The sequence below is a fragment of the Rhynchophorus ferrugineus genome, unplaced genomic scaffold (assembly GCF_030347505.1).
Source record: "Rhynchophorus ferrugineus isolate W39M unplaced genomic scaffold, kcgeb_rfMv2 rfM1, whole genome shotgun sequence".
Taxonomy (NCBI): Eukaryota; Metazoa; Arthropoda; class Insecta; order Coleoptera; family Curculionidae; genus Rhynchophorus; species Rhynchophorus ferrugineus.
Genome location: NW_027472580.1, coordinates 46,069,336 through 46,091,565, shown reverse-complemented (window position 1 = coordinate 46,091,565; position 22,230 = coordinate 46,069,336). Strand labels below are relative to the sequence as shown.

Genomic DNA, 22,230 nt, shown 5'->3' with positions numbered 1-22,230 from the left:
TGATTGTTTCTTTGCTCATATTCGGGCCGTTTTTAGCACAATGATCAGCTTCAATTGCAGTCTATAGCAATCCCCATTGATGACTTCATCTAGTAATACCTTCAAATTTTTATCTTCGTCTTTTTGCCTGTCCCGAACGCTCTTTGTCTTCGGTGTCAAAATTACCACTTTTAAAACCTCAAAACTTCTTCAAATTGAAGTAAATAATAAAAAAATCCTGCAAATGCAAATTCCCAAAAAATGTCTTATTCAAACTTATACGATATGACAAATATTGAAATGAAGTTGGTTACTAATGTACCCTATGTAATTTAATAAATAGTAAATAATTTATAGGCTTGATAGATGTATGTTTTCTGAGTTATATAGAATTGACTCCATCGTGAAAATAGAAATTTCTTAAACCAGGTGTTAATCAGTCAAACAAAAAAGATTAATTAACTGATATATAACTTACTTTATAAACCAAAACTTCTATTATCTTTCAAATAAATAATAAATACGAAAAATCTTGGTTTTAGGCGTAGCTTATCTCCATGGATATAGAGTCCAACAATCTTCATCCGGTAGCAAAAAGCACGCATTCGAAATTATCCCCCCAGAAACAGGCCAAAAAAGTTACTATTTCCATGCAGAATCAGAAACCGACAAAAAAAGGTGAGTTCAGATATCCTCGACCGTCTACATCAAGAATCTAACCAAATTATGTTTCAGATGGATTACAGCTGTAGAATATTCCATCGATAAATGGTTAAAAGTAAAATAAAAGTAAATTGTTAGTTGTGTATCGAATTAAGTGCAATTTTATATTAATAGCAAAGTAAAACTAGCTTAAAAGAGAGGACGATATATAGAGAAAATTTATATGTTTAAAAATGAAATGAATAATTTATTGCTCAAGAACAACTTATTTAGATTTATATTATTTATTTATGGATTTATATTTACATATTCATATAAAAATGTGTGCACTGCCAAAAAAAATGTAAATAATAAATGATATGAACGTTTTTTTACTTGTTTCATTTACATTGAAACTGTTTATATACTATAAAATCAACACTAATAAATCACAAGGCGTATTTTATATAATTATGTTTGAGTAAGATCAGAGCGGCAATAACTGCGTACAAATAAGTCTCTCACGTCCAACATATGAAGGTGCCATCAATTAAAAGCTCATAAGATGTACGTCTAAGAAGCCGTGTACGCGTCATTTGCAGAAACTTTTTGAACTGAAATCTCTCACCCCAAATTTCAAATAAATCGGTTCAGTAGAGCTTGAGATACAACATGGGGCAAAAGTCCCGCCACCATTGACGCAATTTCCGCTGAACGACAATAATGAAACGATTATTTTCAATAAATATTGTCACTATTTCTGCTCGTTCATAATAAAATTTGCACATCTACACAACACAATGGTTAAAGCGAAACGTCACATAACTAAGATGACGCGCAATCAAAATGATAGCGGGACTTTTGACGCACCTTAATGTTAAATCAAAATGATAACGGGACTTTTACCCCACCCAATATAATGTTAACCATCTCGAAAAAAGTAGTTTCGACAAAAATGCGTTTAATGTCTCGGGTTAGTTACAAGTCGGTTTAGCACTAAAACGGCTATATCTCCGAAAATAATTTAAATTTTTAAAAATCCTCTTAAAGGGCTTATTCTTAAAGGTTTAAGCTTTGTTAAGCAATATCTTAAAGGTTTAAGCAATATCAATCATCAACACCAATCGAAATCGAATTTTATGGACTATTCCGATTAAATGTTCCGACGCATCAGACAGCATTATATCTCATTTTAATTAGGATAGCCTGATAGATAATTAGGACATTAGTGCCTAGCGAACTAGCCAAATTCTAGACTAGACTGTGGATGATCAGAACTTCCCAGTCAATCTTTCTGAATTATCGCCAATGATGTGCATGGTCCAGCGTTGTCCTGTCGAAAAAAGCCTTTCTTATTAATATTTCCTATAATTCTAAGCATGTTTTAAACCGCATTAGTTGTTAACCCTAAGAAGTCAAATTAACGACATGTCCATGTTCTAACACTTCAAAATGAACAATTAATTTTCAACATCACTGTCCTTGAGGCCAATGCGGGCTTTCCTACCTTTATGAACGGACTTCGACACCGATGTGTCCGGTACATTGCTGCCAAAAATGGCTGGACGCTTCCTCTCGGAAGCAAACAAAAACTCGACCCATTATATTTTTCACCGTTAATTCATGTTATACCCAAGTATCAATCTTCTTTTGATATCCAGTCTTACGTAAGAGATTCAAAACTGTTTAACCCTAAACGCCTACCACAGTAAAACATATTTTTTTGTCAAAATTAGTTTTTTTATTAAAAATAATTCCCTTCAAGGGTGATACACTGATTATAGCGACCCTCCAAATTTTCGATACCATTTTTGTGGTACGATTTGTCCTTTGGTTCAAAATAGGCCTCACTTTCGGCGCTCACCTCTTCATTCGACGAAAATTTCTTCCCAGCCATTATTTTCAGATCTGTGAACAGGAAATAGTCTCTGGAGGCCAGATCTGGAGAATACGGTTGATGAAGAAAGAAATTGGAAGCCCAATTCATGGATTTTTGTCATCGTTTTCACTGACTTGTAACACGGTGCATTGTCTTGGTGAAGCAGCACTTGCATTTTCTTCAAATGCGGTCGTTTTTCGGTGATTTTGTCCTTCAAACGGTCCAATAACGCTATGTAATATGTTGATGGTCCTTCCTTTTTCAAGGTAATCAATGAGAATTATTTCATGCGCATCCCAAAATACAGACGCCATAACCTTGCCAGCCGACTGTTGCGTTTTCCCACGCTTTGGAGTGGGTTCATCGTGTGCAGTCCACTCGGATGACTGTCGATTGGACTTCGGAGTGAAATGGTGAAGCCATGTTTCATCCATTGTCACATATCGACGCAAAAACTCGGGTTTATTACGCTTGATCATCTTCAAACACTGCTCCGAATCATCAACTCGTCGTTGTTTTTGGTCGAAAGTGAACTCGCGCGGCACCCACTATGCACAGAACTCGCGCGGCACCCACTATGCACAGAGCTTTCTCATACCCAAATAGTCGTGAATGATATGATGTACACGTTCAGTTGATATTTTTAGAGTGTCTATATTTTTAAAGTGGCTATTTCATTAAATTTCAATTTACGGTCATTCTAAATCATTTTGTGGGTTTTTTAATGTTTTCGTCGGTAACATTTTTTGGGCGCCTACTGTATTCACCATCTTCAGGGTTCATTTCGCCACGTCTAAACTTAGCATACCAATACTTGATGGTTGATTTTCCTGGGGCAGTGCCCGGAAACTCGGCATCAAGCCAAGTTTTTGCTTCAACTGTATTTTTTCCCTTCAAAAAGCGTTATTTTATCAACAGGCGAAACTCCTTTTCATCCATTTTTTTTTCACGATAACAAAAGTTGCTTTATTCAAAATGTTATAATTCACAAACCAATGATCCGACAGCTATTAAATTTATACTCGGATAGGTAGGCTTAATGCCGAAGTTTTTAGACTTCATGTTAAGCGAAAAAATATTAATAAACATTAAGAATAAAAGTATGAATTGTCAAATCCAACAGCTCAGTTCTTGTGTATACATTTGCTACATTCAACAAGTTAATAACAAATAAACTAAAATTTCCTTTGAAAACCATAATAAATATTTTTATTGGTAAATTTTTATTCTTACCACTTTTATCTATATTTACTAGACTTCAATTTCTCCTAATTATTAAAGAAAACGTGTATAATACTGAATAATGAAAGGCATATCCAAGTTATAATAGCGATATTGCCTATCGCGTCCTTTCGATACCTGTTTTATCCCTTTCCCTTCCTTAATTATAGTTATGATAATAAAAGTAATAAAATAATTTGGTAGCAAGAATTACAGAATTCAAAGGATATTAATAACACCGATATTTGCATTTCCTTCCCCCACTACACTAACTATTAAACATCTTAGGTTTGACTAGAAAAAAATGTATTGCAGTAATATTTGAAATTGTCCAAGGTAAGAACCATTAGAGTTCCAGTAAAGACTATGGCCATTCGATTTGAAGGTGAAGATGATGGTAAGTATATTTCATATGAAATTATCAATATAATTCCTTATGTTTGTTTACACTTTTTTATAACAAATACCAAATAAATATTGATCTATATATATATACCTATTTATTTAGTTTATTTTTTAGACATGTAACGTCTAAACGATAACTTGTTCTAGAATATAAATCAATTACTTGTTATTGTGAAGGACATTGCCCATCAGGAGAACAATATGGAACATGCCAAACTAGACCAGGGGGTAGATGCTTTACGTCGGTAGAAATTAAATATTTTGACGATGGAACTTCTGAAACAGTTTTATCATATGGATGCCTTCCACCTAATGGAATGGCACAATTTCAGGTGTGTATTATTATATATCTTTGATATTCGCTAATAAGTGTGATACACTAAATAAAGATCATTATAGTGCCGGGGGAAAATGTTATCAGCACTTCAGAATAAAATAATGAAATGCTGCGACCAATATGACCATTGCAATAAACATTTACTGCCTGTCCTACAAAATCATAATGATTCGAGCAATAATTACTGGGACGGAATGACTTTCAAAGTTTTAGCAGGATCACTGACGATCAGTTTTGTAGTGTTAATTGTGGTGTTATTGACTATGTACATAAAATATAAGAAAAAAGAAAAGAATTTACAACAAGCTGGGCCAGAGGAACCAAACCGAACAATCAAAATACCAAATAACCTGGTTGAAAACAATATTGTTGACATATCTAAAGATTTTACACAGCAAAATAAAATTGACGAACGAAGCAACTCGAAATCGACTTTGGATAACAGTACTTCTGGTTTAGTTCAAAGGACCGTTTCAAAACAAATACAAATGGATCTTTTAATTGCATCGGGTAAAGTTGACTCATACAATTATATACATAGATCATTTCAACAATGTATTTCTAGGAAAATATAGTGAGGTGTGGCGAGGAAAGTGGAGGGATGAAAATGTATCGGTTAAAATCTACCCACAAAAATACGAACATAAATGGTTGTGGGAAACTGAAATATATGAAAGCGTATTGATGAGACACGAAAACATACTGGGTTATATAGCGGCAGATATCATAGGTGAGCGTAATATTAATCATAAAAGCATAACATTATTGTTTTTCATTTCAACCGTATAGTTTATTGATAGCCTATTATGATGTAAAAATTAACTTATATTAACTATTATTATTGCAAACGTTATATTTTTTTACGTTTTGCAAAAAAACTTTTCAACTTTCAAACTTGCAATTAAACGCTAATATTAATCCAATTCACTTAATTATAGGAGCTGGCCTGACGACTCAAATGTATATTATAACACAATATCATGAATTAGGCACACTTCATAACTACTTAAAAAAACACCCCTTAAACGTAAAGCAATTAGTAAAGTTGGTGCAAAGTTTATCTCGAGGGTTAAGCTATCTTCACATAGAAGTGTTTGGATGCAAAGGGAAACCATCAATTGCACATAACAACATCAACAGTAAAACTATCCTAGTTAAACGTGACAAAGAATGCTGTATTGGTGATTTTACCAAAGCAGTTAAATTTATTAGCACACAAAACAAACTAGAAGCCCCCATAGACATATACAACTGTGAACCACGATATTTAGCGCCCGAAATACTTGATAGAAACTTTGATCAGAGAAACTTTGAATGTTATAAGATGTCTGACGTATACAGCTTCGCTTTGCTAATGTGGGAAATGCTCAATAGGTGCGAATTTCAGGGGACAATACAAAAGACCAAATACAAGTGGCCCTATGAAGATAAGATTGAACTTGGTGAACAAAACTGGAGCAAAGTTCTTGACGTGGTGAAACAAGAACGACCAGAGGTGAAGGAAGAATGGTTTAATGAACCATTATTGAAAGTAATCGCAAAATTATTATTAGAATGCTGGAATATGAATCCATGGGCAAGGCATACTATTCTTAGAATTAAGAAGACTTTGTTGAAGTTAGAATGTGATGACTTATGAAATACATTTTATACCATACTAGTTTTTAAAAAATGTTATTAAATGACCACTATAAACAATTTTATGTTTTACTCGATATAATTATATTCCATCCATACATGTCTAATATAATTCAGGATAATACAATTATTTATCTCAATATATGCACCCTCTTAACAAAATTATTATAATTACTACAAAATTAAATAAGGAACCTAAATAATTAAATAACTCGTATATGAAAATTAATAAAAAACTTAATTCAAAACCAAAAATGTATTAAAGAATATTTTTTGAGAATAAAACTCAACACTGTAAAACAAAAAAATATATACAATAAATAAATAATTTCAACAATCGTCATAATCGCTGAGATCCATATTTTCCATATCTTCTGATGTTATCATTTCCATTATTGCCCTGCAATGAAAGAAATATGATGAGAATAGATCTACTTAGAGGAAACTCATTCGCAAGTAAAGTGTCGCAAAATTCATAATTGGAATTTCGAATGATATTTGTGTAATAAATAGTTGCAAATTTATGGAAGTCATTTACCCCATATGTTATTCCACAAATATCCTAGACTGTATACTTTAGAATATCGTAAATTGGAAATTATAATTTTTAGATACAAAACTATTGAATTGAAACTACAACTAGCATTAATTTTAATAACAACACTAGGATAATTTAGTCAGTTAAATCATTTTAATTAGTTTATTATTTATGCAATTAAAGATAAAATTTTATGAAGTTCTTCGATTAATTTATTTACCTAAGAATTTTAAGTTCTGTAGTATCTTTTGTCCAATCTATGTATCCTGGGTTGGATACTTTATATTCCAAAATCTCAGAAAGACGATATCTCAACTTTGAAACAATAGATGCCGTGGATTCGCTACTAAGAAAACGCATAGTGCCGTTGATTGAAACACCAGTAAAATCGGTATTCATTCTAAAACAGATTAATAATTTTTTTTATGTATAAACTTGGCACATATATTAAATGTTACTTTAAAAATTGTCTATAAATCTCTAAAACATATTTGTCGATGATTTTTTGCAAATTGTTTAGTTAATTGAATACACAAAATTGGCAACTTTATGGCAGATTATTCTTAACATAGAAATGTGGGTTGTTATTATCTACTTTTAATTATAAATCACACCCTTTTATGCCTCCCCATAAAATAATAAATCACCTCAAATTTAGCGCAACAAACTAGGAGCAAGGGACTTGAGTAGAACGTTTAGAATGTAAATCAATTTATTTCCATTCAACCAGCCCTTTTTACTAAATTTGCACAACAAACAATCTATCTTATATAAAGAAGTTTTTAGATACAATTTCTTTATTGTCCACAAGCACATATAACGATATCAATGGCCAGTGGTCATTGATGGAGTTATTATGAATTATTTTTGAGTTAGAACCAAAGAAGTTTCTTTTGGCCAAAATTGAAAGATACAAGCCTTGACGGTGGATTCCTGCGGGGCCGCGTGCCACATAGCAGTACACACAGTTCTTGTAGTGCATTCTGAAGACTAATAGGTCTATGTCAATAAGCCGTAATCGATCCATATCCTTACAATTAACATAACCTAAGCCATTAATCAAATTCAGTTTGATCTGTGCTACAGAGTCATTGAATTTGATTAATACCTTAACTTAATTTCGTTGATACCTTAACTCATTCATTTCAATTGAGATTGAATAGAAAAATGTAATTACTGTATAATTATGCCAACTATTATTGACATTATGAATAATATTTATTTACATCTTTAATATTTATTTATTATTTTAAAAGCCTATCAGCCTCTTGGGCTATTTAGGGTCGAGTTACAATGTATTTTTAAAAAACGTAAACAAAAATGACAATGACATCTTTAGTAAGATCAATAAGCATCAATTAATATTCGAAATTTTGGTATTAATATTATGCACTATATTGGAGCAGTTTTAACGATTATATTCAATATTGATAATATTAATGACAGACTTACATTTCGAAGTTATCTCCAAAAAATACTAGTGGCAATGGATAAACTATTGTACCTTCATGTATAAATAATTTACTGGATCTTAAACGATGATGATACATAACCAAAGGAGAAGAAACACATTCGAGACGATGCAAGATGGATTTAGGATGAAATTCCATGATTTCACGAGTCACTGACCTCAACTTTATAGGTTTCCCTGCTTTGTTTGTACTGAAATCATTATCAAATATTACTGATCTATCCAGAATAACTAGAAACTATATACAAATTAAATTAACTTACCATATTATAGCAACATTAGGATATAAACCTGAACATATTACTGCTTTAACCAAGCTTAAATTATTACTATTTAGATTGTTTCGTGCACTTCTCGGGCTAGAATCTGCAATAAACTTCATATCAAATAACATCTGAGCAAATTGCTTGCGCATGTTTGATAGGAGCTTCAGCGTAGGGGCACTCAAAAAATATTTGTAACAGAATGTATGCGGATTGGATGCTTGTTCAAAACCTTTGATCTATAATATAATCATACTTATTACCTGTAATGAAATTAATTTAACAATTAACATAGAGAATACTAACAGCAAAGTGCATCAGAAGATGGTCACTATTACTCCTGTCGGATAGTTCAAGCCTAGCTTTATCTGCGGCTTTTTGATCATCTGTACTAATTAGGAATCCATCTTTAAAATCTAAAAATTAGATTAAGTACTATCTTTTGAGGTTGGGTAGAAAAGAAGATGAACTTATATTAAATATGTACAGCATATTACAAATATAAACAAAACATTTAAATAAAAAATATATTGCTATTAACCTAATGCTGCTGCTACAGATAGTACTGGATCTAGACAATTAAATAATGCGCCCATGATAATCATCTTAGCACACTGAACACCAATCGGTAAACTAGCCATGTGAAAACCAAGAGGCGTTAGGATTTCATCTTCATCCAACGCCCCTAGTCTTTCAAGTAATGAGAGAGAATTCTTAATAGACGTAGTTTCAGGCGGATCCATAAGCTTTGCTAAAAATATTTCAGCCTTCCCCAACTTCAAAAAAGTAAAATATCACTAAATAATAATGATCTTATTAATTTTTTAATACCCGAAGCATTTTTAATTGAAGGATGACATTTTCCAATCGCTTTCTTAAGACCTCTGGTTTCTGATAACGTTGTAATGAATCGAAACGAACCCGATTAAATAAATGGTAACAAATTCCTGGTTTAACACGTCCAGCACGACCCTTTCTTTGTGCGGCATTCGCGCAACTAACCTAAATGAACATATTACATCAATAGTATTTGAAATAATATAAAATTAACTTTACCCATTCAGGTTTTAAGGTTTCGATGCCAGTTTCAGGATCTAAATTGCAAAGTTTTATATATCCACAATTTATAACAACAGTTACATCATCAATTGTAATGGATGTTTCTGCAATATTTGTAGCAATAATAATTTTCGTCATACCTGCAAACAAATAAATATAATTTATTTAAAAAAAAACTTAAAAGTTAATACTACCATCAGGGGCAGGATTGAAAATTCGTTTTTGATCAACTGTAGGTAACTGAGAATGTAGGGGAAAAATCAAAAATTTAGATCGAGGAAAATCAATAGACTTTTCCATTCTCTTAGTTAAAGTTTGTATTTCTGAAAAGCCAGTAACAAATACCAGTATAGCTCCATCATTTCTTTCCTAATAATAAATATGCATAAGCCTTTAATGACTTTGTATTTTTATACACGAATAAGCACTAGATTAAATTATATTTACATATTACCTGAGTGCATATATATTTTAAAAGCTCATAAATTAGATCTACATTAAGATCTTCACTTTCTGGCTTCTGTAATTCCTCCAAAACAAATCTTAAAAATAAAAATATTCCTGTCAGGATCCAAGCTAGAAATATAATGTACCTGTCATATTTTTTTTCTGCAGCCAATTGCCTTAAATATGGTTTTATGTAATTATACCATGTATCAATGTTTTTTCTATGCTTTTTCTGGACCCATATAGGTATTTTTTTTGTTGAAAATGAAAACCTTGTCTTCTGAATGACATCTTCCAAAAAATATTCAGTAACTGGGTATGTAAAACCTGGAATGTGTATATGTGGTGCATTGTTGTAATACCTTGAAAATGCATCTGCATTTAGTGTTGCGCTCATAAGAATAACCTACAATGTTTATAATTTATCCTTAACATACATTCAATAAATTATTTTACACCTTCAGATCACTTCTAAAATGTATAACATCCTTTAATACTGTAATTAAAAAGTCAGATATAACATCTCTCTCATGAATTTCATCAATTATAAGATGTGATATTTCGCTCAAGGCAGGATCGGTTTCCATAATCTTTAATAAGACTCCAGTGGTACAAAAGAGTATTGAACCTCTTTCCCTAGGCTTTGTTCTGTAAAATAATATTTACAGTAATTGAAAATGATAATATTAATTAGTATTTACTGCTCTAATCTAATTTGAAATCCAACACTATTTCCTAATACCTCAGCCCTTTCTTCTGCCACTCTTTCCGCTATAGAAATTGCACTAATTCTTCTTGGTTGTGTACAAACAATCTTGCATTCACTACCCTTGAGGTTTTGTATAAAATAATCTAATATGAACTGAGCTACTTGAGTAGTTTTACCACATCCTAAAATAATAATTATTATAATTGTTATAATGTATTATAAAATATTTTGAACAATTGAACCTGTTTCCCCACTAATAACTGTAACTTGATTATCATTTATCATACTTAAAATTTGATCTTTCATGTTCATTGATGGTAATTTAATTCGACTCTTTAGCATTTTTTTATAAACACTATTGGACTCTTTACTTTCCAATTCTTCAAAATATAACTTATCCAGTTGCTCATTCTTGAAACATATACTAGTAAAGAAAAATGAAACTTAATATACACCAAAAATTATATTTATCTTCTGTACCTCACATCAGAACATAGCTCAAGCCTTTCAATAATACTTCCATTTACATGCTTAAAAAAGGATGCTTTAAAGGCAGAATCTGACTGATCGAAACCATTAATTAAACTAGATGTTTCATTTAGTAATCTAGAAATATACTTCTTTTTACCATCTGATAACAAAATTGAACCAAGCTATAAATAAATAAAACTGTGAAAAAATCTACATAAGTTAAACCAACATACTGGTTTTTTTTCCAAATAATGATTTTTATTCCTATGTCTTTCCTCTTTAATATTTTGCTTTCTATTTGAATTTTCACTCCTCCTTGCTCTACTCCTAGCTGCGTACCTATAATGCAATATTAACAATATTGATATCAATTCATAAAAATACTTTATACAGAACCATAATCCTATTTCACGTCCCTTGAGGCCCTTAGGACGTCGAAATCGTTCCGACGAGTTTTCTTGGTAATTATGTCTTTCTTGACTGAAAGAACTATTTTTTGAATTCATTTCCCTATATTGAAAATAATTTAGAAACTCAGGTTTCTTAATAGTTCCTTATTCAACTGAATTAAAATGTTAGCCAAAAACATAACCTATATCAATAAGTTATAAGGCCATTATCCATTTCAATCAAAGAAGAAATGTCTTCTTTTAATTCGGAGAAAAAAATATGTGTAATGATGAAGTCATAGAATAAAGAAACTTCTTTATTCTATGGATGATGTTGAAAGGTAAAGAATTGTATGATATTACTTATTAATCACAATCAACAATATTAATCAGCTGTCACATTTTTTAACGTTAAGCAGTACAAAATGAGTTCAGGATTAAGATATTTCCCAAATCCATACGCTGCGACAAAATTAATTGCCAATTATAGCAATCCAGAAAATGAAATAAAAAAATTTTTATGGAATCTTATTAGTAATATTCAGAAAAATGTTCAACCTCGAGATATAATTCCAGGTAGTAGAAACAAAATTAATTACTATTTTAGAAATAATGTATTGTTTTACACAGGAGCAGGATTATATTTAAGTACAACTGGAATATCATACATGTTTTATCATCTAAGTGAAAATACATTGATGAATGAAAAAAGAGATGATTATTTAAATAATGCCGAGGAATATATTAAACCTGCTTTGGAAAAAATTAATAGAGAAAAGCCTTATTTTATTCTTGGCTCAGCAGGAGTTTATGCTGTAGCAACAGCTGTATACCATGCAAAAGGTGACCATGATCAGTTTCATAAGTATGGCCAAATTTTTAACCAAATATCGGAATATTTTAAACAACCTGATGTTTCCAATTGTGGTGCTGATGAATTATTTGTTGGACGAGCAGGTATTATAACAGTGCTAATATCCATGGACCTATTTTTTTTATATAAATCTAGGTTATATTATGGGAGCATTATGGTTATCAAAAAAAACTCAGACACCTTTACAAATACATGACATTTATGAACTTTGCAATATTATTATAAAATCAGGCAAGGACTATGCCCTAAAGCACCAAACCCAGAGTCCTTTAATGTACTCCTATTATGATGTATGTGTTCTAAATAAAAATATGTTATTTTTACAAGCATTATCCCATTATATTATTTTTATTTACATCAAACTTTATTTTTAGGTTGAATATTTAGGAGCTGCCCATGGACTTAGTTCAATACTACAATGTATTTTATCAGTCCCTGGATATTTGAATGAAAACCCTGAAAACATGCATATTGTTAAGGAATCTGTAGATTATTTACTTAGTTTGCAAACAGATGGTTTGTTATTAGAATGCTTGTTTTAAATATTTATGATTCAATATTTCAGGTAATTTTCCTGCTTCTACTGATGAAATTGGATATGAGGCTAAATTGGTTCATTGGTGTCATGGAGCTCCAGGTAAAACGATTGTTTAAAAATGTTTCCTTCTAAAATCACTTATATTATTCTCAGTTAACAAAGATATACTATATTATATATCAAAAACAATATAAATGATTTTAATAAAATTATTTGTAGAAGCAAAACAACATATATATATATATATATATATATATATATATACTTCATTATACTAGGTGTATTTTATCTTATGGCAAAAGCATATCTGGTTTTTAAAGATGCAAAATATTTGGAATCATGTGAAAAAATGTGTGATCTTATTTGGAGAAATGGACTGTTAAAGAAAGGACCTGGTTTGTGTCATGGTGTATCAGGAAATGGTTATGCTTTCCTTATCATGTACAGGTATTATCTTCACTATTTTATATATCAAAATATATTTATGTATTCACATTTCTGCTTAGGTTAACTGGAAATCAAGATTATTTCCGTAGAGCTATATATTTCTACAAATTTATGGATACTGATACATTTAAAAATAATTCCAGAGCACCAGATAACCCTTACAGTTTATATGAGGGTATAGCAGGAACTGTATGTTTTTTAGGAGATTTGCTATTTCCAGAAAATGCATCTTTTCCATTTTCAGACATATTTTAAATTGTAAAATGATTATTAAATATATTATGTAAAATATATATTATTATTGACTACTGTGTGTATTTAAATTATATGTTTGCGTCTCTTAACGGACTACTAAAAGGTATTTCATTTAAAAAATAAACTGAAAAACTTTAATATATTTTCATATATTGAAAACTTTTTACGGAACATTTCAATCGAAATCTTTTGACAGAATGACAATGGTGACAGTTTGAAACGTCAACATGGCTGTTATTTGTAACATCTAATGTAAATTTAATTAAAACATTTTCTTATGAACAAAATGACTCGCGATATTATATTCTACTTTGGCTATAAGAGATGTTAAACAATTTAGCAATGGGTTCTAACGGAAATACTTTGGAATCATTTAACATAGCTGGTATGTTTTCATGTTTTGGGCTAGTGTCAAAACTGCTGTAAAATGTAAATAATGTTAAATAAATATTTTTACATATCAAAATTGTACAATTTAATCGTTTCTTAGTGAGTTTTGCATAACACGCATACAAATATTTTGTCTGCGTGATTTAGCCATGGTTGTTTTTTTTTGTTATCTTTAGTTCAAGTGTTTGAAGCAATGATTTGTATGGTGCTTTATAGTTTTTCTTAAAGGTATTTCCGTAGTTTTCAAATTAATGTATCATATAAAAAAGTAATACTATTATATTATACCTTCTATTTAAAATAAAAACCACACTGACATGGTAATTAACAATCTATTTTATCTAATCAGACTAAAATAGGATTTCTACTAACAGTATAATGTTAAATGAGTAATGTGTGCCATGGTATATTTTTTAATCATGTCTTTGAAGCTAAAACGTAGGTTTTACGTAAAGAAATGCACTTACATTAAAGGTCACATGCTTTTAGGTTTTTTGAAATTATAAAAGTATCATTTATTATTGTGTTTCATTTACAGATCTTACGCAAGAACAGCAGAAAATATTAATAGATATAAGAAGAAAAAAGACAGAATTGTTATTACAAATTCAGGTAAGTGACTTTCCTTAATATCTTCTATAAACTGTTACTACCAAGATTCACATTGTTTGAAAACAGTCATTAATAAAAAATATATTGTTAATATCCAAGAATAAATAAAAAAGTTACTCGTTGGTGTTTTATTGTAGTAACACATTCATGTGTTTAAATTCAGTAGATATTAATGATTGTCAATCAGTTGTTAAAATACTTTGCTATATTTATACTTAGTCATAAAATGCCTATACTACTTAATTTAGTAACAAGTTCATGAAAAACTTTCAATTTGTGTGCATATTGTAATTTTTTATTAGTATACATGATCTGATTATATACAATAGCAGGTTTAGCTATTAGTCTGAGCTTACGGTCAATATTACAGATTTCAAAAGAGATTGATTAAAACAGTAATATAACTATTAAATGAGGCAGTTCACTGTTAATTAAAGAGTTAATTTCTTCATCTTCTATATAAATTTTAATTATTTGATTTTGTTTTATTACATATATGTTTTTGTATTTTTCAGTAACTTATATATTGATTTGTTAACTTCCTAATGTTGGGTTTAACTACTTATTGCCTATCTGATAAGTATTCAAATTTAGCAATATATTGCTATATATTCATTTAAATATAATAAAGAATCTAAACAACTACAGTTTCGTAATTTTGAGCAGTTAGCCATTTCAGTTTAATGTAGAAAAAAATAGTTCGATTCTATATGGAGTAATTAATAAACGCTTGTTGGGTTTGAGTGTATATATAACCCATGTATGTAAATATATCGATATTGAAGCCGATAGAATTTTTCAGCAGCTCGCAGCCGTTCAAAACACAGTTAAAACGCGACGACGGATCGAACGGTATCGTTCTTACGCTGCTTTGTCGTTTGACGACTGTATTTCGGGCTGCGCCAATTTTCGTCATTCAAAAACTCGTATACGAATACGAGTCTATTATCTCGTTAGGAAACGCTACTGGATCAAAGAACAATCTCTCCGTAACTGAATTGGTCCCTATTTAGTCAACAAATATTGGCAAACGTCCATTTCTGCGACTCGTGCATTGTGTTTTCAGTTTTAGGCGTTAACGTGCAGCTACAACATTTAAGCATCGGAAAGTTTTAAAGTTAAATATCGTCAAGTGAGTAATTTTATTCTCAATCATTTCATTTGAGGTTTGGTAGTTCTTATGTACCACAAGGTTCCCCGATAAGATTAGGTCCTAATATTAGATAAATATACACAGGAAAAAGTGTGAATACTAGATATAATAGGGTGCCACAAGAGATTGATCGCTTTCAAATAAATACCGGAAGTTCCTTTGTATCACCCTGAAGTACAGCAATACATAAAAGTGATTCCGCCATCAATTATCGACATTTTCATGTTATATTATTTGCTGTTACTTATAACGAATAACACACTGTGGCTGCATGATTTTTTCTAAATACATATTTTGTAGTTAATTATAAGGTTACATTTGAATTGAAATAAATATTAATAAGAAATGTAAAAGGATAAAGGTATTTGCATCAATTTTGCTATAGTTTTGTATCGGTTTTTAAAGTAACCCCCATTCTATATTGTGCACTTATACCAACTCGTATTCCAATTGTCAAAACCCTTCTGGGAATCGAGTTTTTTGTGCGATTCAGATTTAAGTAAAATGACGGACGTTCAGAGATATTTTAGGGTACAGAAAAATTAACACATGGCTAAGTATAGTAAATATAAAGGTTAATACATGATTACAGTGTTATTCTTTCTAAAAAAATAACCAGTAAACAATGAAGTATGGACAGGCGCATTATCGTTATGCTAAGGCCATGAATTATGTTTTAATCGGACTAATATAGTTCTCAAAATTTTAAAATTCCCCCATTTTTGACACATCTCGTATCTTAACATTTGTATATTAAATACTATATAATTAAGCTTACCATCTTTATATATACCGAGACGACCGTGTAATGTAGTAAATCTCGAACAATCATACTAATTCAATTAGGCAACAATCAATTGGCAAACAGTTATGTTTGATTTTTTACCCAGAAATAGAAAAGTCCTCAATTTTATAAAATGGGCAAATACAAATATAAAACATTTTTTTGTTCATATTTTCCCTGTTGTTTGAGAATTTTCATGAAGTGATTTCTAGGAGCGTTTTTTTCCCAATTAAAATAATCATTTCTCTATTTCCTTAACCTTCTAAACCAATTTGCCATTAGCCTCAACAAAATTACGTGTTTTTCGGATATGTTTTTTTTTTATAAAATAAAATAGTACATCAACTTTTATGTATTTTGCAACACATATACTATATTTTACTATTAACCTATGCTAATTAAATTTTTTATTATTATATATAATTAATTTATTTTAGTTATATTATTAGTAATCAGTGATTTCCGTTCAAATAAATTTTAAATGAGGTTTTGGATAGTATTTTAAGAAATATCTAACATTTTATGAATTTAACTGATTTATGTAGGTATTTATATTTAAGGTATTTTATTATATTTTCTAGTTTCTCTATATTCCATAATTATCTCCGTACACTATACGACCTTGCCGTTTTAGAAATAAATATCTCCCTATCATTACCTCAGTCGGCATCAATTGGCAAGCAGTTATATATATATATATATATATATATATATATATATATATTTTTTTTTCTATATAAATGCTAAAATATACTTTGTATTGGCTCTGTAAAATTTATAAAAGATAGCCAAAAATATTTTATCATAGCAAAAATTAAAACCCGCATAGGAAAGCCTTCGTTTTGTTGTTATTTTATTTATTTTTGCTTTTAAGATAATTGATACTATTACTACTACATCGAAGTTTTTCCATTAACATATTATTTATTAGAATAAATGTTTTCTAGTAAGTTGTGAGATTTAGATTTGGAACACAAAATAAGTGATAAAAATGGTTGATTTAATTTTGATTAATAGTTATTTCCGTATAATTATTTTCATTGGAGTTATTTCTGGTCATTATTTTAAGCAACATCTTGAGAACAAAAAGCCTATAATTTTATAGGTTATGTAGATTTATGTATTCGGTTTTTTTTTAAGTGTGTATTATCTTGTTTTAGCATTCTTTTTTATTTGTTTATTTTTTTAAACCCCTTCTAACATATAATAATTTATATTTATTTCTACGTCTCCTATGCGTGCCTAAATCATTGATTCGATTGTAATGAAACTTGTATGGATTGTTCTGTCTGTACACGTTCGCGAAGGTTCCTAGTCCAAAAATATATAAAAAGTGACCCTTTTTCTTTACATTCTGACTACGTATATATCAAGAAATAAAAAGGTATTAGACATTTGTCTTGTTTGTAAGATGGCCACATTTGTATTAAGCATTAGTTAATTCAAAAACTTTGAAATATTAGCTAGATGTCCGAACTAATTCTTAAGTCGTCTTTCGTCAGTCTGCCATTGAGTGCCAGTATTTCGCCGCTAACCAATAAATCGAGAAAATGTGGATATTTTTTTCCAGGCCTTTTCTTTTTCCTCCCGCATAATAAACATGAATCATGTCTGGGCTAGGGATGTCGATATTTCTTTGCAACAGCCACAATTTCTGCAACGGAGCTAAGATTTTTTGGGACTTAATTTAATGAAAGATCACTAGAAAGAGAAAAAATGTCGAATATCCCTAGTCTATGCATTATGTATGTCTTTCTTCAACAGCTTTGTTTGAACAGTTTGAATATAATTGTTACCTTCTGGGTTTTCGTAAGTTTAACGACCATTATTGCTTTTACTACGTTGCCACATAAAGAGATGCGTTTTGGTCATAATTTATTTATCTTCTTGAGCGTTTATACTATCATGGGATTGTCAGAATAATCTCAGCATGAGTTATTATTTCTTCTAGATAAATAATTTGGGAGTCTTGATAAGTTATCATTGTTTTTTTTTGCAAATTGAGAATCATAAAGTACATATAGAATATTGCTTAAAGTCTGTTATATGCACGCATAATACTTATTTAATGTCATGAAACACGGCATTGTTTCAAACAAAGCCTAGTCGTTCGTTAACTTGAGATTACGTGTTTTAAACGGTAGTAATTGCCGGACGGGTATGGTTAAAGACTTTGTGATTATATCAAAAAGTAATAGGGTTTTTGTATACAAGCGCACATTACTGCAGGAACACACGAATGTTTATTAATATTCATGAATGTCAAAGGGCTAGATGTTGTCATTTTCAACAGTAAGAGTTTATAATAGTTCTCATGATAATTAATCCGAGGCTATTCTGAATTTGTTTTATAATGATATTTTATTTTCAAACATTTCACATATATGCTTATGAAAATAAATAATGGATAGTACATACATTTTCCTTTAAAAAATATAAATTAACATAAACTAAAAGACAAATGATCATGACCAAAAATATAAATATTTTGTTACTCAGTTAATTACTCGATGCTAAAATGTATGTTGAAAGTCATTCGAGGTCCAAACTTGTGGTAATATTGTAACACGTTTTCGATTCCGTGCTTGTAATCTAGTGATTAGTGATTACCGGGAAAGTTGTGAACAACACTTTGAAATGATGCCCATGTTGCTGCTCAAATTAAGTTCAGTTTGCGAAATTAAATGCTTTTCATCCATAACAAAATTATTTTCATTGCTCGCCGGTGATGAAGATGAAGTTCTTAAGACATGTTTTGTACTTGTCCTAGACAAATTTGCAATGAATCTTTTGTCGTACCTAAAATTGTCTTTGACACTGATGATACATTAGCATATTTATACTATGCTATTTTTTTGCATTTATACCGACAACATCGATCAGAAGTGGCAATGCATCAGCTGACAAACGTTATAAGTGTGCAGTGCTGCCACCATGCGCGAACTCGAAAATCACAACCAATCTTGACACACGGATAAAGATCTGAGTCCAAAGCATCAAATAACGTTAAGAATCATTATCTACTGCTTGGGTCCAAAAGTTGACCCGAATTGGTAAACTTATGTTACTCTTACTATACACACTTATTACGGAAATTGCTTACTGCATCTAATGAAATGATAGAGCTTTTTTAAATATCTTTCAGTCAATCGATAAACGATGTTCAGTATTTTTGTAACGATTTCTAATGTTCATATAGTTTTTCAATGATCTTTATGTGGACGCTTTCAAAAACAACAGATTTACCTAACATTTTCTATAAATAATTTTCAATTTAATAGTTAAATAAGTTAAAAATACAAGGCATAAAATGGCATGAAAACGATGAATGAGTTGATATTAAAGTAACATCTTAAAATGACATCAAATTTGAATTTTTCGTTCTCTGTTGACAAGTTGCTCCGCGAATTTATTGTACCCCGTAATATATCTCATGGCATATATATATATATATATATATATATATATATATATATATATATATATATATGAAAATTGTAAATAAGTATTTTAAATTATCAAAATAAATCATATTTTAAAAATTTAACTAATAACGTTACTGACATCATCTTAATCAAATATATTTCTATTTTTATATCCAATATCCGTTACTTTCAGTTGATATTTGATTTGTAAATTTTTTTTAAATTTTATCTTCAACAATATTTTTCACACACACACATAAAATATTGTTTCCTATATTAATCTTGCGTATATGATGTAATATTGAGTTTCTAAGTTACTCTAGTTTCTAATTTTTTTAAAATGTGTATTATTTGATAAGTTAATACCATACCAAGGATACGCCAGGAAACCCGTCTGATGTCGTGAATTATTAAATTAGATATTGCTTAAGTCTGGGGTGAAAAACATAAAATTGACTAATATGTCGATGCTGGTATCGATTCTGAATCCTTTGAAATATATATCAGTTTTTATAGTACGGCTTACTTTTTGCCTTGGTTTTACGAAATCTTATATTAATGAAGAAATTGGATAATCGTCAATTCATTTCTAAAATGCCAAACCATTATACCCTTCAAATTACATAGTAATTGTCAGAATACTGCGATTTATTATCTGGTAACGATTTTATAAATTATTTGGAAAACAAATTCAGTAAACGTAACGATTTGGCAACGTCGCAGACCATCAATCACGCATTATTTTATTTGATTATTCTGACGTATTTAACAAACAATTTCAACTGATAGGAATAATACAACGTCCCAGCTTCGGCATTCAACAGGAATATATAAATATAATACGTTATAAACTGCGCGGCCATGCGTGAGGTTGTTAACGCAAAGAATGGCGAAGTGGATGAACTATTAGCTCGTGCACAGGGCATCTGGTGCACCAGCCAATAAGCAAGTAGATCGCAACTCTTGGGGAATTATAAAAGATTAATTTTAACATCTATACAAATTATTAATTTTTCAACATACTAACTTGTTAGACTGGGACAAAGCCATACATTTCCTACCTAGTTAAGGGTGGAAATAGGCATTTTTATGATTTTTTTCTCCAATTAAGAATATATCTATATCATTTATATTTTGAGAACGTGTTGTACATGTATTTAGAATTTTATAAACAAATTTTCAAAAGTTTTTTTAATCACACAGTGAGAATATCAGCTGCCATCGTTCATCCAGGTAGGTATTATTCCGGAGGTCACAATTTTCATCTAAAACAAATTTTTACAAAAAAAATTCTCAGATTTTTTTTTATGTGAACTAACATTAATAAAAAAAGCGAAAGTTAATATTTATTTTCGGAATGTGAAAATCAATACGATTTTTTTATCGTTTTTTACATTTACATACGATAAAAAATAGCAAAATGAAAATTTTTCTTAGTTTCTAGTTCGCTGAGAAAAATAATAAAAAATAGAAGTAATAAAAATAGAATGTACATAAATTCGAAAAACTAATTTTCGAGAAAAACGCGGGTGAAAGAGTAATTAATCAGCTATCCCAGTATCAAATTGCACTCCTTCATCAGTTTCATATATGTCATTTTCGACTTACTGCGGTTCCTTTTCGAGCTTCTTCACTATTCAAAGAGCTTCGTCGATTTTCTTCGTCGGATTATGCATCGATTGTCAACTTCTTGGACATAGTTGGAGCTTCTGCTAAGCGGTAATATTAAGCTCGTTCAGAATGGTTAAAATAGTGGAAGTTCCTTCATTAAATAAGCACGCAGCCAAATATACCGAGACTTGATGATTTATAAACCAGAATGCAAATATTTTGAAGCCAGTCGCCAAACTATTGAATTGAAGCTTTACCGACTAAACCGCCTAAACATTTATCGAGTAAATCATCTCTCGATAAACTATTACGATTACTTTTCTTCATTTTCATTACAGTTATTTAACTGCCGATTTGTATACCGATTTCCGTGAAATTATCTTTTACAAGATCTACTACTGCGGATTTAACCCGTTCTTCGGATATGAAGAAATTTTTATATAAATAAAACACACTATAAAAGTTAATAATACCACCCCATACTATGTCACTCACTCTTAAATGGTTTGGAATTTTACTATGAAATTTTCAGAGTATATTCTGTATTTTTATTTTTTGAAGTATTATTTGAAGCCTTAACACCTTAATGAAATATAGCAATGGCATATATATATATATATATATATATATATATATATATATATATATATATATATATATATATATACTTATATTTCATTAACGGGTTTAACA

The 22,230-nt window shown here is 30.0% G+C and overlaps 5 protein-coding genes across 23 annotated transcripts in view; 4 read left to right on the top strand and 1 right to left on the bottom strand.

Moving 5' to 3' along the window:
* Window positions 1–1,011, top strand: part of LOC143197764 (uncharacterized) — a 108,643-nt gene extending 107,632 nt beyond the window's left edge. For all 6 annotated transcript variants that reach the window (XM_076406534.1, XM_076406506.1, XM_076406498.1 and 3 more), the window contains 2 exons: window positions 522–657; window positions 715–1,011. In XM_076406534.1, the coding sequence (XP_076262649.1) occupies window positions 522–657; window positions 715–766 (188 nt within the window). In that variant the 3' untranslated portion in view covers window positions 767–1,011. The remainder of the gene's footprint in view (window positions 1–521; window positions 658–714) is intronic.
* Window positions 1,012–4,015: 3,004 nt separating this feature from the next.
* On the top strand, window positions 4,016–6,161 carry LOC143206868 (bone morphogenetic protein receptor type-1B-like). Of its 2 annotated transcripts, XM_076419692.1 has the most exons (5): window positions 4,016–4,118; window positions 4,274–4,458; window positions 4,526–4,973; window positions 5,029–5,193; window positions 5,402–6,161. In XM_076419692.1, the coding sequence occupies exons 1-5, from the start codon at window positions 4,088–4,090 to the stop codon at window positions 6,100–6,102; spliced, it is 1,530 nt and encodes a 509-aa protein (XP_076275807.1). In that variant the 5' UTR covers window positions 4,016–4,087; the 3' UTR covers window positions 6,103–6,161. The 2 variants fall into 2 exon arrangements, with proteins under 2 accessions (XP_076275807.1, XP_076275808.1); XM_076419693.1 differs by lacking the exon at window positions 4,016–4,118 and having other exon boundaries at window positions 4,321–4,458; window positions 4,516–4,973.
* Window positions 6,162–6,342: 181 nt separating this feature from the next.
* Rhau (ATP-dependent RNA helicase Rhau) lies at window positions 6,343–11,701 on the bottom strand. 3 transcript variants are annotated; one of them, XM_076419669.1, is made up of 17 exons: window positions 11,456–11,701; window positions 11,293–11,398; window positions 11,069–11,241; window positions 10,831–11,012; window positions 10,581–10,770; window positions 10,338–10,527; window positions 10,026–10,285; window positions 9,887–9,974; window positions 9,627–9,801; window positions 9,430–9,572; window positions 9,205–9,375; window positions 8,915–9,149; window positions 8,680–8,789; window positions 8,374–8,612; window positions 8,092–8,301; window positions 6,860–7,039; window positions 6,343–6,501 (listed from the first exon to the last, which is right to left on the bottom strand). In XM_076419669.1, the coding sequence occupies exons 1-17, from the start codon at window positions 11,563–11,565 to the stop codon at window positions 6,432–6,434; spliced, it is 2,832 nt and encodes a 943-aa protein (XP_076275784.1). In that variant the 5' UTR covers window positions 11,566–11,701; the 3' UTR covers window positions 6,343–6,431. The 3 variants fall into 3 exon arrangements, with proteins under 3 accessions (XP_076275784.1, XP_076275785.1, XP_076275786.1); XM_076419670.1 differs by having other exon boundaries at window positions 11,451–11,668; XM_076419671.1 differs by having other exon boundaries at window positions 11,074–11,241; window positions 11,456–11,662.
* On the top strand, window positions 11,660–13,615 carry LOC143206878 (lanC-like protein 3). 5 transcript variants are annotated; one of them, XM_076419718.1, is made up of 8 exons: window positions 11,660–11,789; window positions 11,868–12,024; window positions 12,079–12,405; window positions 12,458–12,612; window positions 12,697–12,838; window positions 12,888–12,959; window positions 13,139–13,307; window positions 13,367–13,615. In XM_076419718.1, exons 2-8 carry the CDS (start codon window positions 11,874–11,876, stop codon window positions 13,560–13,562), a joined length of 1,212 nt encoding a protein of 403 aa, XP_076275833.1. In that variant the 5' UTR covers window positions 11,660–11,789; window positions 11,868–11,873; the 3' UTR covers window positions 13,563–13,615. The 5 variants fall into 5 exon arrangements, with proteins under 5 accessions (XP_076275833.1, XP_076275832.1, XP_076275834.1 ...); XM_076419717.1 differs by having other exon boundaries at window positions 11,663–11,789; window positions 11,865–12,024; XM_076419719.1 differs by having other exon boundaries at window positions 11,759–11,799.
* A 141-nt stretch (window positions 13,616–13,756) lies between these two features.
* The window catches only part of step (cytohesin steppke), a 60,196-nt gene continuing 51,722 nt past the window's right edge, over window positions 13,757–22,230 (top strand). Inside the window, exons 1-2 of one of the 7 annotated variants that reach the window (XM_076419713.1) lie at window positions 13,757–14,180; window positions 14,491–14,564. Coding sequence is in view for 3 of the 7 variants with exons in the window: in XM_076419710.1 (XP_076275825.1) it covers window positions 14,345–14,426; window positions 14,491–14,564 (156 nt within the window). In the remaining 4 variants the exon portion in view is untranslated. Of the gene's footprint in view, window positions 14,427–14,490; window positions 14,565–15,387; window positions 15,697–22,230 lie in introns of those variants that run through there. The other 6 variants (XM_076419712.1, XM_076419710.1, XM_076419707.1 and 3 more) reach the window with 6 other exon arrangements.